Source organism: Strix aluco, chromosome 4 (assembly GCF_031877795.1).
Source record: "Strix aluco isolate bStrAlu1 chromosome 4, bStrAlu1.hap1, whole genome shotgun sequence".
NCBI classification, from domain to species: domain Eukaryota; kingdom Metazoa; phylum Chordata; class Aves; order Strigiformes; family Strigidae; genus Strix; species Strix aluco.
This window is the reverse complement of record NC_133934.1, coordinates 12,620,372-12,633,811: the sequence shown is the minus strand read 5'-3', so window position 1 is coordinate 12,633,811 and position 13,440 is coordinate 12,620,372. Positions and strand designations below refer to the sequence as shown.

General features: G+C 37.8%; 1 protein-coding gene across 1 annotated transcript in view; it reads left to right on the top strand.

Moving 5' to 3' along the window:
* SORCS2 (sortilin related VPS10 domain containing receptor 2) overlaps positions 1-13,440 on the top strand; it is a 572,656-nt gene that overhangs the window by 535,721 nt on the left and 23,495 nt on the right. Inside the window, exons 15-20 of the mRNA XM_074822047.1 lie at positions 1,765-1,885; positions 3,223-3,356; positions 3,936-4,064; positions 5,458-5,629; positions 9,047-9,233; positions 13,113-13,246. Of these exons, the coding sequence (XP_074678148.1) occupies positions 1,765-1,885; positions 3,223-3,356; positions 3,936-4,064; positions 5,458-5,629; positions 9,047-9,233; positions 13,113-13,246 (877 nt within the window). The remainder of the gene's footprint in view (positions 1-1,764; positions 1,886-3,222; positions 3,357-3,935; positions 4,065-5,457; positions 5,630-9,046; positions 9,234-13,112; positions 13,247-13,440) is intronic.

Genomic DNA, 13,440 nt, shown 5'->3' with positions numbered 1-13,440 from the left:
AAGTATTTAGCATGCAAAAGACACTTCATGCCTGTCAGCAAAGCCAGTCATATTGAAGCAAGCATTGTGGAAAAAGCATGAGACCACCTAAGTAGTTGCTTTACTGGGTGTGTAACTACAAGTGAATAAGATTATATGGTGACAGCAGCTTTCAGGATCCAGCTGAACCAGAAGAAGGAATCAAACCTGTAGGTCTCAAGGAGAGAAGTGGGACCACACACCTATGTGCACATACAGCCAGTGGACTGAGCCACATTTTTTAGTTTTTGTGTATTGTCTCTGAGCCATGGGTACATTTAGAAGGAAAGAAAGTAGATGATCCAAGTCCTTTAATCTCAGAGCCTTACAAGAAAAGTGTAAGACATACAAACTATATGCACATGTTTCTGTTTAATTAAGTGCACTTCTGATGGTGAAGTTTCCTGTGACCACGGATTGCTTAGTTATTATAATGAGTAGCATGGGCAATAATCTATAGATATCTACATCTTTGTGCTATGGCTGGGAAGCAAAGACACCAGAAAGGAAAGGAGGAAATCACTGTACACCTTTAGTCTCTGCGACTGGTTTTCAGCCTCTTTGGTAGACTTTAGAGCTCTACATCCATCTACCAGAGAAGGTGCTTAGTGTGATGATGATTTCTCTGTGCTGCAGAGAATCCACCATTTCCTCACTTCTGGTCTACCCTAGTTCCACTTTGAACCTGGTATTAAGGACAAGAGAAATTACTGTGCACAGCAGAATGCTTTTAGCAAAACTGTACCATTCCTGCTGTGTCTGGATTTGGACAAAACTGAGGACAAAACAAAAGGAATGAATTAGTTTGGAGAATGCTACTAAAGCTTGGAAAATGAACTCTGTGCAGTATAAACTGCACAGAGATTGTTGGCTTCAGAATAACCTTAAATTCTTTGGCAAGTAAGCCACGTAAGCCTGATACAAACCACAAATATATTCGACTTTTGCCCAAATAGAGTCCTTATCCTTTCTAATTTGTTGCTGGATGTCATACTTACCCATTTTGTTTTGGAAATAAATATTCTGACTGAAAATGTTGGCTGCTTTGAAAGTGCAGCTTGGTTTTTAAAGCAATGAAATTTCCTTTTATTTTTTTAAAAAAAGGAAATTTAGTTAGTGGCTGGTTTTTGTTGTACATTGGACTATCTGAAATGGAGACTCAGAGTTCTTCAGCACAATGTGCAGATGCAGTGTATTCCTTAGAAATGAATACAATTTCATTATACTGCTGTGAGTTTAAACAATAGCAAATTGCCATCTGAAATCTGTAGAAGTTAAAAAAAAAAAACCCAACAACAAAAACAACTGAAGAAGTTGCACTATAATTATAAGGAATGAGTGACAGATCTGGAAATTGAATCTGGTGATCCTGGGTTCTGCTCCCGGATCTGAGCTCCCCATCAAAATCTGAGAGCTCTGGATGTTTCATATAACAAGATAATAGACAAAAATATTGGGTTTATAAAAGGTAGTACATTTCCCATTAAATTTCTGGATAGTTTGCTGGGAAAAAAAAAAATCTCTAATCTACGAACTATTATTTTTACTTTGTAAGGGTTCATAGACAATTATCAAATGTTTTCTAACTAGACACATTTATATGAAGAGGAATAAAAGAAAAATTAACCAGGAACCTTTTAGTAGGGAACCATGACTGTGGAAAGGAAAAGATAGAACTGAAAATTTGAATGTAAGATGTATGATATTTCTTTGCAGTAAGATTTTCCTTTTGATCCTTTTGTTCAGAGTCTTTGGACATATTAGTTACCGTTCGGACTGGGAACTGGTGAAGGTGGACTTCAGACCATCCTTCCCCAGGGAGTGCATGGATGATGACTACGAGTCTTGGGAGCTCACAAATCTACAGGTATTCTTGGTCTTATGTTAAGTGCCACAACTTTTCTGTAGCTTTCAGATTCACGTTTCCTGTGTGCTAGGAAAATGTTTTCAAATAGAGTTTGGATGCTGCGTCCCCAGCTTTGATCTCCTTATGTTAGTATTTGCTGATTTTACGATAGTTTAAAATGGGAGAGGATTCCGTGTTCCTTTTGGTTGTGTGATCTGTGTCCTGCAAAAGGCAGAAGTACATCTGGTGGTCTGCCACAATAATAGGTGGTCCTGCTGGATTGTGAAGCATATACCATAAACTAAAACGTGTAATATTGGTCGAAGCAATTTCAACATGCACTTTATGTGTTCTGCCAACTTCCTGACCACATACTGTACTCATATATAAATTGTTATAAGTAAAGCCCATTCCAGAAGTAATTTAGGATCTCGGTGGATCAATCATGTAATGGGGTCCAGTTGTTTTGGGCAATACCATTTCTGCAATAATGCATTAAGGCTGTGCTAATCCTGGTGCTCTGGCCAAATCCAATTTTGGGAAGCTACATTCTCTATTCAATGTATTGATTAAATAGACCAATGTGAGGGGTTTTTTTACATTAAAGGGAATATGTCATATTTATTCATAATTATTCTGATTATTATGTTTTGCTTCTTCCAGTACATTTGTTCTCTTACTCTCTGCAGGGTTGGGGTTTTTTTGCATACTACTTACTCTATGTTACTTCAGCTCTCCGGCTCTCATTTGCTAGTTCTCATGCCTAATTTTACACTTCTTGTTTGGGAATGCTGTGTATTTACAAAGAATGTTATGCAGATCTGAGCCTAAAGAATAACAGTTTCTTTGGATATTGGCATTGAAATGCCTTTCAGAAATTAGAAACTGCTAAAATGACTTTGACAGAGTACTTGCAGCTGCCCAATTACCAGTGGAGTGTGTTCAGATAGTCTTCGTTCTACTTGTGTCCACATGGTTGGTGCTTTGACTGCTGACAAGAGACACGGTGATTCAGATAGAACTTCAGCCATCTGCATCCACACAGAAGTTTTAAATGGCCAGTTGTAGGGTTGTGCCTAGATTGTGCACAGATGAAACATGGGTTAAATTGCGCTTGAATTTTCATGTACATCTTTGGATTTATGCCCTGAAATACAGCATATGCTGCAACTGTGTAAGGGCCCATTAATGGACAGCAGCGGATATGACAGTTTTCTATGCCTATACCTTTGAATATGAGAGAGTCGATACAAGTTTACAGTCTTGGCAGCAAGACCAGCCTTTCTCAGTACAACATAAGGTCACGTCTGTGTGGTGTAAGTTATGGTGTGCATTAAGTCCGGTGCTTTGATGTTCAGGGTGATCGTTGCATCATGGGCCAGCAGAGGAGCTTTCGAAAGAGGAAGATTTCATCATGGTGCATTAAAGGGAGAAGTTTCACATCAGCTCTCACATCCAAAGTTTGTGAATGTGTGAACTCTGATTTCTTATGGTGAGTCTGTGGACCTTTTGATTTATTGCTAGTAAACAGTTACTTAGAATTTCAGATGGATTTATTTTCCTCCTTTTGCCCTTCTCCCCAGATAGCTGTGTATAAACAAATAGGCAGGTTGCTTTTGCATTTGCCTTTGTTTAAAAACATTGCCATGTTTTGAGTATTTGTTTCACCTGACTGAACAAATCTTGATGTTTTTCTGTGTTGATCAAGACTTAAAAAATGACCATTGGATTGATTCATAAGGCAAGCAAACCCCTTCTATTTGTAAATGAAGCAAAAAAAACAGAAGAAATGTGTTGGTCTGAGTAGCAAAATAAACCTTTTAAAAATCTAAGCTATCAAGAGAATTAATTTGCAGAACTGACAAAGTAATTACAACAAGTTTTTCCCAAGAGTACCAACTCCCGTTGAAATTAGACTTAGAACAGAACTGGCTTCATCAACTTGTATGTTCAATTGGTAGAATAATACTAACAAAATCTTTTTACTCTTAAAAACATCATCTCATCCACCCCAAATTAGACTGCTAAATGAAGTGGGGATAGTAACATACTTGGTGTTGATATTTTTCAGTGATTATGGGTTTGAGCGCTCTGTACCTCTGAAGTCGGAGTCTAGCAAATGCTTTGCTGACTTTTGGTTTAACCCAGAAGCGCCTCCTGAGGACTGCATGCTGGGGCAGGCATACACCAGCAGCACTGGGTAAGCTGATTTTGCTTTCAGCTGGCTTGCAAAGGCTTCCAGAGAAGAGGAGAACATTCTGACTAAGGGCCGCAAAAGTGGTTTGAAGGAGCTGTAGGCAAACAGTAAAAACTGGGAAATGTAAAAGTTCTGACTCTGACTTAGAGCACGTGCAGAAGTTTCCTACAGACTAATGAAAGAGAAATTGTAACTTTGCATGTTCACAGGAGATCAAAAATGAATCCATTTGAGAAGAGGGGGAGCTGTCTTGTTCTTGCTATTTTTTTTGTAATATTTTGTAGCCATTGTTACACTTCTTATAGGAAAGTCCATTCAGAGCTTTTTCTTTTAGCCCATTGCTTGGGGTCAGACCAATTTTCAGATTGAATACAATTAATTACTCTAAGAAGCCAGTAACATCTCACGGAACTTCCCAGCCTTTCACTTCCATAGGGGTAAGGAGTTCTGTGGAGAATAGATTCTTTTCCTGACCATATGGGACACTCAGAATCAAAGGAAAGCACTAGTAACTGTAAACAATACCACATAGAATATACATTACAATATAGTCTGACGTCTGTGCTGAGAATAACTTGCAGCTGGCATCTATTCTGGCTTATCATAACATCATCTCTGTCGGCTGCGGAGATGAGAACCAAATGATGAAATGTCAAATCTGGCACTAGAATCATGGTCTCTGTGTATATTTGCCTTACCGAGGAAAATGATGCCTTTTGGGCTGCGGCTGACAGCTGTGATATACAGAATAGGAATTCAAAAGAGTGAAATCTGACTCTGATTTTAAAGGATGTTTAAAAATAACATACCTGAGTGAAACTGATCTGTAAATAAATCTGTACACATCCAAGTATTTCATTATTAGTTCTTTAAAAGTGTTAGGCCTTTCACTCTTTTATACTGTTACATTAAATAAATACTTTCAGTGTTTTAATAAAGACATAGATTTGAGAGCAGCAGTTAAGCAATTGGTTCTGGGTTAATGCAGAAGCTGCTTGATCTAATTTCTTCCTGATCTTTGGGGTTTGAACCAAGAACTCTAGAACACTAAAGACTGTTGAATACTAGGAAGGGGTATGGCAGAGAGGACAGGAGAGTGTCTAGCTCCTGGAGGGCTGGTCAGGAATGTTTCTAAATTTGAAAAGGCAGACTCTTGCAGTGCATGCAAGTGGAATCCTGCTCATGCTTCACATCCTTTCTTCAACAGGTTTTACTCAGTAAAGGCAATGTCCCTCATCAAAGTATTTGCATCATGAGTCGGTTTTGAGCATCTGCGATCTTGTCTGTGAACCAAAGGAATGTTCATTAGCTACCATCACACTTGCATTTGGTGGCCCTGATGGCATTCTTCTGCTCACCTCCGATTCACTGTGCTCACTGCTTACTGTTTTTGCAGATACAGGAAAGTTGTTTCTAATGTGTGTGAAGGTGGCATAGACCTGCAGCAGAACTTAGCACAGCATATGTGTCCATTGATTGCTCCCAAGGGACTTCAGATCAGCATCAGAGAAGAAAGCCTGGCTGTTAAGCCTGGGGAAGACATCACCTTCATCGTCAGACAAGAGCAGGTAGTAATGAACATTGGCTTTATGAAAGTTTCCTTTCTATTTTTAGGGTTCATTTCTCTCCTACCTGCTTTGCTGCTGACTGAAGATTAATTTGTGCTTGAGACAAAGATGAATGACTCTCTAAATATTGCAACTTCTGTTTTCAAGTGAATTGGACGATCTAGTAAGCTCAGTGAACCACCAAGTTCTGTCCAGAGAATGGAATTTGTCTCCTCAGCAGCCTAGCCAGTCATTATTCCTTAAAGGCAATGGCTTCTTGGAAAATCAAGGGAAGTAAATTATGAAGGTCTCCTTGGACTGAAAATTTCAGCTGCTGTATCAGAGAAGAACAGAAATGCAGAGAACATTTAATATTCTGGTTTAAGTGTTTTTGAGAATCTGCCTTTCAGACAGGAATGAGGTAAAGCTTTACAGAAATCAGCAAAGAGCACAGCATAAGAACATTTATTATATATTAGTTGTATCGCCAAAGGTATGTTTTCTTCTGTTTATTGAGAAAGACAATGCCCTAAGGCCCTGACCAACAGCAGTGAGTAACTTTTGGATGAATTGTTTGCCATGCGTATGTTTCCTAAAGCTAGTTTTTTAGCATTAGGCTATAACTCCTGTGTTCATGTTACTGGACTATTGTACTTCCTGGCTAACCCCACTGATTTGCAAGAACTTGAAGAAAGTTCACACATTTTGGCAAACCTGTGCAATATAAATCAGACACTTGGGATTTATTTCTGTAATGGAATCAAGGTTACATGCAGAACACCAGGCTGCTTAACGCTTCACAGCTCTGCACCCCAATGCTTGCAGTGCCCCAACGGTTTATGTGGCAAGTTGCGCTGCCTTCTCTTTTTATAATTTGTTTAGAAATGTTTATTGTAAGACTAGAGCATTTGGTTGCAATTTGGACTCTAATGATTTTCATTGGCAGTTTTACTTTCCTACTGAAGCTTTCATGAATCTCTGTGGCAATACGTAAAACATTTAAAACTGTTCAAAAATCTTCAGAAGTGAAGGATCTTGAAGGGAATCCCGTGTTGTGTTTTCTGATGCAGTCGTTGCTCGGTACATTGAAGTGGAAGGCAGATTTAGAAGTGTAGCAGTTTGCTGCCCCCTATGGCTGAGAAGAATATTTATACTCAAATGTCCTGAGCGTTGTTTAGGATTTAATCTATACAACAAGGTCTAGTAAGAATTCATAACAATTACTGCGTTTAAGAAACAGCTCTACTAGGATAAACCAAAACATGCCCCTTTCTCTGCTGAACAAAATTAATTTACTAGTTTATGTGAATGCATGTTACTAGGTGCAAGAATGCCAGACATCAGGGAGTAAAGAAAGCAGACTTTGGATATGTTTGGGCAGTTTGTAAGTGACCTTAAAAAAATAATAATTTATAATTATAATTGTAATTGTAATTATTTTTTCCCAAATTCTGTTGGCTGAATGTATGAATAAATAATGTCATGACAGTCATTTATTTTGCATGGAAGTGGAAGCCTCAATTCCTTTTAAAATTAGCTGCCTTTTCCATATGTGACTTTTGTTATCTGTCTACTGCTCTCTGTCTTTCCTGGTCAGGGAAACAGAAGTGCCTTAGTGTTTTGAAGACAGCACTCTCATCTTTACACTAGAGAAGCTATTAGAATAAAACATCAAGAGAAGCTTGCATCTACTGGCTTTCAACACTGATTTCTGTCTCACCTAGAAAGAAAAAATGCATGCATACTTGTTAACATAAGGAAGAGCGAACAAGAACTGTTTGCAAGCTAATGTCATCTAAAGAGATTCCACTTACTGGCATATTGCTGTCAAGAAGGCATCTCTTTTGCTTTAAACTTTAATAACATATTATCTCCTCTGCTAAATTCTACCCATCTGTTGTCAAAAGAAATATGTTATTTGGAAAAAAATATTCACAGTGAAGAAGCTTTCAAGGTCCTTTATGTGTGTTGAAATATGGTGTTTACGTATTTGATAACCTGTAGGGTTCCTTATTATGGGTATTCTTTTACATTATAAGCAATGCTCTTTCATCCGATAAAACATGGAAGAAAATCAACCAAACTGCAAAATAATAAAAAGAGGAAATAATAGTATGTTTTCCTTCCCTTTGTAATGCCAGGGTATGTAAGTTCTAGGCTTTGTTGCTTCCTTTGATATCACATTAGTGCTGCCTTCTGGGTTTAGATTTTGATATAAACCTATTTCAGAGAGTGGCCTATGGGAAGTGAAGTGATTTTTGAATACTTTGATGGGTGACAATCCTTCTCTGATCTGATGGCCATTCAGGTCACCTGACTAGCATATGGATGTATGTGTTCCTTTCTTAGAGGCCTATCTGTTTTCATGATATGGAGGATTTTCTACCAAGCCTGGCCCTGCAACCTGTTTTAATTGCATGATTGTCATGGCCGTGTACTGTGGCAAGGGAGCAGGAACGTATTACTGAAGACTGGGGAAGCAGGACAGCTTGCTAAGACAGTGCTCCCAGTACTATTGAGAAAGTGTTGCTGCTCGCAGCTAAAATGAATTTTTCTTTGACTCCATCCCCATCACCAGTCCATGTAGCACAGGCCTGACTTCTCTCCCAGACAGCCACACTGTGACAACATGAGTGATGGGCATATGTTCATCCTCTGACAGTAGAATCACTCTTGCAGTATTTTAGGCCTGAGTTTGGGAAGACAGTGTCACTTAAAGGAGCACTTAGCAGAAGTGCAGTGAATTATAAATTCTGTGAGATGCTTGACATGACAGAATTATTTAGCTAGTCTTTTAAACCCTTTCCCAAACTCAGCTCAATAATCTGCTTCATTAAGCATGCATCTAATTTTGCAGTAGAGCATGTTAGTTCTAGACATACTGGTAGCTCTGTATAATGCAGTACAACTCTGTGTGAAGATCCCAGCTTGGATCTTGAAGGCGATATGGTTGACACTCAGAGGGTGTGGTTCGAAGGTGCTCTGAAGAAGGTCTAAACCAATTGATTTTACTTTATAATTGCATAGGCTAGAGATTCACTGGATGAGTGGTAATTCACTAAAATAACAATATTCAGTTGTTCGCAACTGAATGTGGTGTTGCCCTGCACCGTTCATTATGTTAGTTAATGTCCAGCTGCATTGAGACAAGAGTGATGGCTTCTGTGTCACAAAACTTGGTTAGTGATCTGGGGTGTCTTATTTTAAGATATCAAATTTCCACAGTAAGGTGCTATTATATCTACTAATGCACACAACATCTGTTGCACTAAAATCTTTGCCATGGGTGTAGCGCTTTTATTGCAACTATTGCAATTAAGTCAAAATATCTGGCTGGGGCTGGAGATGCTGTTGTGATTCAGGAAATGGTTGTAATCATGTGTCCTGTCTATTTCAGTTCTGGCCATTTAAAATATTTTTGATCTATTTTCCTTTTAGGGTGATACATTGAATACCAAATACCAGGTAGATCTTGGAGATGGCTTTAAGGCGATATATGTCAACCTTACGATGACTGGAGAACCCATCCGTCACCGCTATGAGAATCCTGGGATTTACCGTGTATCGGTGAAGGCTGAGAATGTGGCTGGGCATGATGAGGCTGTGGTGTTCATCCAAGTCAACTGTAAATCAGCTCTTTTTTTTTCTTACTTTTGCTGCTGGGTAAAAGCCTCATGACAACTGTGAAGTAGTAAGGAAAATTACTAATTACAATTAGGAAAAATGCATATTTTTTCAATAACCTCATGCAGTCTTGCAGTGCTGTATGTTAATGCAGAGACTTGTAAACCTAATGTATTAGGAGGTCAGAGTTAGTTTTGTTTGGATTTGGGAGGATGGTGTATTAATCATTATATAGCAAGCATACCTCAGTTCAAATCTCAGATTTGATCCATATTCCTGACTCAATACCTCATTGGCAGTCTTAGCAGATAAAATTTAACACTTCAAGCTATGTCTTCTTAGGAGCTTCTAGTTGCTGCAAAGCAAGTGAAGAGATGTGTTGAGAAATGTATTAGCTCTTGAATTATTTTAAAAAATAATCAAAATCTCAGTGTTTCTAAAAGTCAGGCTACTTATTAAAGTACTAGAATCAAGATCTGAGGTAGTTAATTCTCACAAAGTTTTAAAGTGGCACTTAGGTGTAACTTTATGTTGGCAGGCAGTATTACTTGACTTCTCTTCCTCTCCTTAATTAAGACCTAAAAAACCCCATCAAATAGATTTAAAAGAAAAGAATAGCATGGCACAAGGAATATCATGCACCATCGCAAACTTAATGTACCTCAGTTATCTCATAATTGAAATGAAGAAGGATACTCATAAATGGAACTGAATTTTCTTCTTCTTTTGAGATTCAAGAGAGCTATTGCTTTGCCTGTTTTCAGATGTGTCAAAAATTCAGAGACAAGTAACATCAAAAGAAAAGATACTCATCTTGCATTCTCCAGGTGTCTGTTTCCATCTGTTGTGAGTGGCGTGTCTTCCATCCTAATCCCAAAGCAATGGAAATTGCTGGAGCCACATACAAGGCTATGCTGTACAGATCCATGTGCTTTATGTCAGCCTGTTTAGTGACAGCTGATATTTATGTATTTTACTAGTCAGAGTCCTTGAGTCCAGAGTTTCCAGTTCTGCTTTGATTAGCAGATGGAGCGGAACCCATTGATGCTAATGGTCAATCTCCTATTAAAATCAAATGGAAAGGATCAGAATCAAATTCGCCACCTCTGTTTCATTATCTCTTTCTTTGTTGTGTTTGGTTTTTAAATCATTTGACAGGTCCAGGGAGCTCAGATAAATTACTTAAGGCTTCACCATTACTTTTATTTTTAGGAGCTTCTAGGTACTGAGAAGTAGATTAAGCACAGGAACAGATCTGTACAAGCAATGAACAGCAAAAAACTCTGTGTAACAACCTTCTCTCCAGGGAGAACAACTTCTTACTGTTCAGAGAATGACAAGCAGTAGCAAGCCCTGACGGAAAGCGGAACAGGCGTTTTCTCAAAATGTGCTTCTGGTGTGACCTACATCAGGATAAGCATTAAAAATAAAATATGTTGATTGTGTTTTATGCAGTGGATTTACAAATTGCAGAAGCCAGAGGTATTTTTCACAAATAAAATGACTGGTGCATTAAGAGGTTTTTGGTGTTGAAGTGCAGAGGCAGCAGAGCACTGAAAGCACATGTGGTCCAATTCTGAGCTTGTCCATGGGTGCCGCACATGGTCTAAAAGACTCATGGAAGCGTGTTACTCAGCCCACTTGAATAAATCCTTTCTATGTGATTTATTCTGTTTAATTTTTTTAAGTAAATTACAAGATCTGAGGAAATTAGCTGGCACTAATTAAACTGCTATTTCTACATTCTAGAGGAACACTAATAGCATTCAGTTACATTTTTTACTGTGGAATACCATGAAAGCAGAAACATCTGTAGAGTCCTGCTTTCACTCTGTCTCCAGCTGGTGTATTCTCAGGGAATTTTTTCAGGAACACATGATAAAGGGAATATTTTGTACTCCTGCCAAGTTCTGTTGCTATGGGATGCTCTGTAATGTAGGACAATTATATGAACTTTGGCCTGTTGTCCAGATTATGCTTTCTGATCCAGATCACACAATGTACAACTTGTCAATGAACTGTAAGAGAAATTAGAGCAAATCTGGTAGTATAAATGTAGTAGGTAACCCAAAATAAAAAGACCTGAAGAAGAACCAGGCATATATATTCTTCATCATGAAACAGTAGTCTCCATAGTGTGCTAATAGTCATGGAGCTTTGAAAACTGTACTGAAATTGTAGCTTCATTAAACAGAAATCAAGTAAGTCAACTTCATTCCTTATTGTACACACTTAAGGGTGCTATGTAGCTTGTTCAAATGCATTATGGAATTGTGTGACTGAAACAAGCAGAAGGACTCACAATAATTACTTTTAGGTCTTTAATATATAGGAATGGTAAACTTGAAATAACAGTCATCATTCAAGTACCAAACAACTTCTCTAAAAATTTTGGAAAAGAAAGTAACCTTCTTCAGGAGCAAAACCATATCTCAAAACGATCAGTTTCCTCTGGGAAAATGTAAATTTATGGCAAAATAAAAACAGTGATGCAGATCCCTCCAGACTTCTTTGATTTGCCTTGTCAGAAGGAAAATCTGTTTCTAGGAGGAACAAATTTAGTTGAATTCCTATAATTTCTGAATTTTCCTCAAAACACCAGCAACAGGAGGAACATTTTAACTCTGTTTTGGTAAAGAAATTATTGAAGTAACCATTTGTTTAAAGACCCAATATGTCTTGAATTCATCTGGGCGGTTAAAGAGTTATCACAGAAAACAAAATGAAAGCGCATTGGATGAAGCAGCAGACAGGATGGTTGAAGTGAGGTGGAAAAAGAGGGTGTGCACAGCTCAATCAACTTGGTCTCAAGTTCAATCAGTTTAGTCAAACTGAATTAGAAGTGAACGGGCAATGATTCAATTCATGAAAGAGAGTAAGAGAAAGACTTTGGATTGGTGTTAATTACCTTTAAGTTTGCACTGAGATGAAAGACTTTTGAATGAGTTAAAAGATATTTAAAATGAAACCAAAATGGATGGATTAGTATTCATTCTGTGTAATGAATGCCTTTTGGACCATCCAGTGGTTTGGTATCCTGGATAGATGGTGCAGCTGAAGTTAAGAAATTCTAGTTATCACATTATACTATTATAAAGCTTTTACCTTCAGACATTCTGAAAAAGATATACTCGGAAACCTCCAAGGGAAAGATTTTCTATTAGTAAAGTTATTGTACTATGAAGCAAAATACAACATTAAGAAGCAGATAAAATCACCGTAATGATGCATTTCTTTTATACAAATAATAATGTTTACAGCATCTGTAGGCAAAAGTTCAGAAAGGTATAAACTTAGTCTAAGGCACATTTTGAGGTACAGAGGTTATCTGTTTTGATTTGCAAATAAACGCTCCGCTGATGTACACATGTATTTTAAAGCATACATTAATGAGAGTTTGTGTGGTGTGAGCCTAACAGCTGATAATTTATAATAAAATGAGTAGTCAGCAACATTCTTTTTCAGTTTTCTGCTTTTCCCTTAGCAGTTTGAGATTTTTTAGATTTCTATTAATTTGATCTTTTATTACTTTTTTTTTTAAAAAAAAAAAGCTGAGATCGCCTTTTCCATATTTTAACCTAGGATGTTTGCTTATGTTTTATAGAACTGGACATGCACCAAAAAAAAGTGCATCAGAGGTGCATTTTAGTCATTGGTCTCATTGCTCTAGGATTTTCTTTGTGGGTTTTTTGAAGGGTTTTTTTAGTTGAAATGAGGTCCTTCCAATTATGCCCATAGCTTTCAGTGCAGATGTAAAAGCAGGAGGGAGGGAAGAATCAATTCAGGACGTTATGGTGTGTAGGTGAGAGACTTTTGGGGAAAGAGGCATTAATAAATTGATGGATTCTTGTCCAATGATGTTTTTGGAACTTTTATTCAGCTCCACTGCAGGCTTTAAATTTAGAAGTGGTTCCAGTCGTTGGGAGAAACCAGGAGGTCAACCTGACAGCCATCATACTGCCTAAGAACCCTAATTTGACTGTATTCTACTGGTGGATAGGAAACAATCTTCAGGTAGATGATCATTTTTTACTGAGATTATTTTCAGTCTCTTTCCAATAAATGTTGAGTGTCACCTTTTACTTTAATAGAAATGCTACCATGTTGCATTACTTCTTTTAGACCATCTTTCATTCCAAATAGCCAGTTATGTCTCATGGCAAGTGTTATCAAACTTCCTCTGTTTTATCACATATGTTTAAGATATT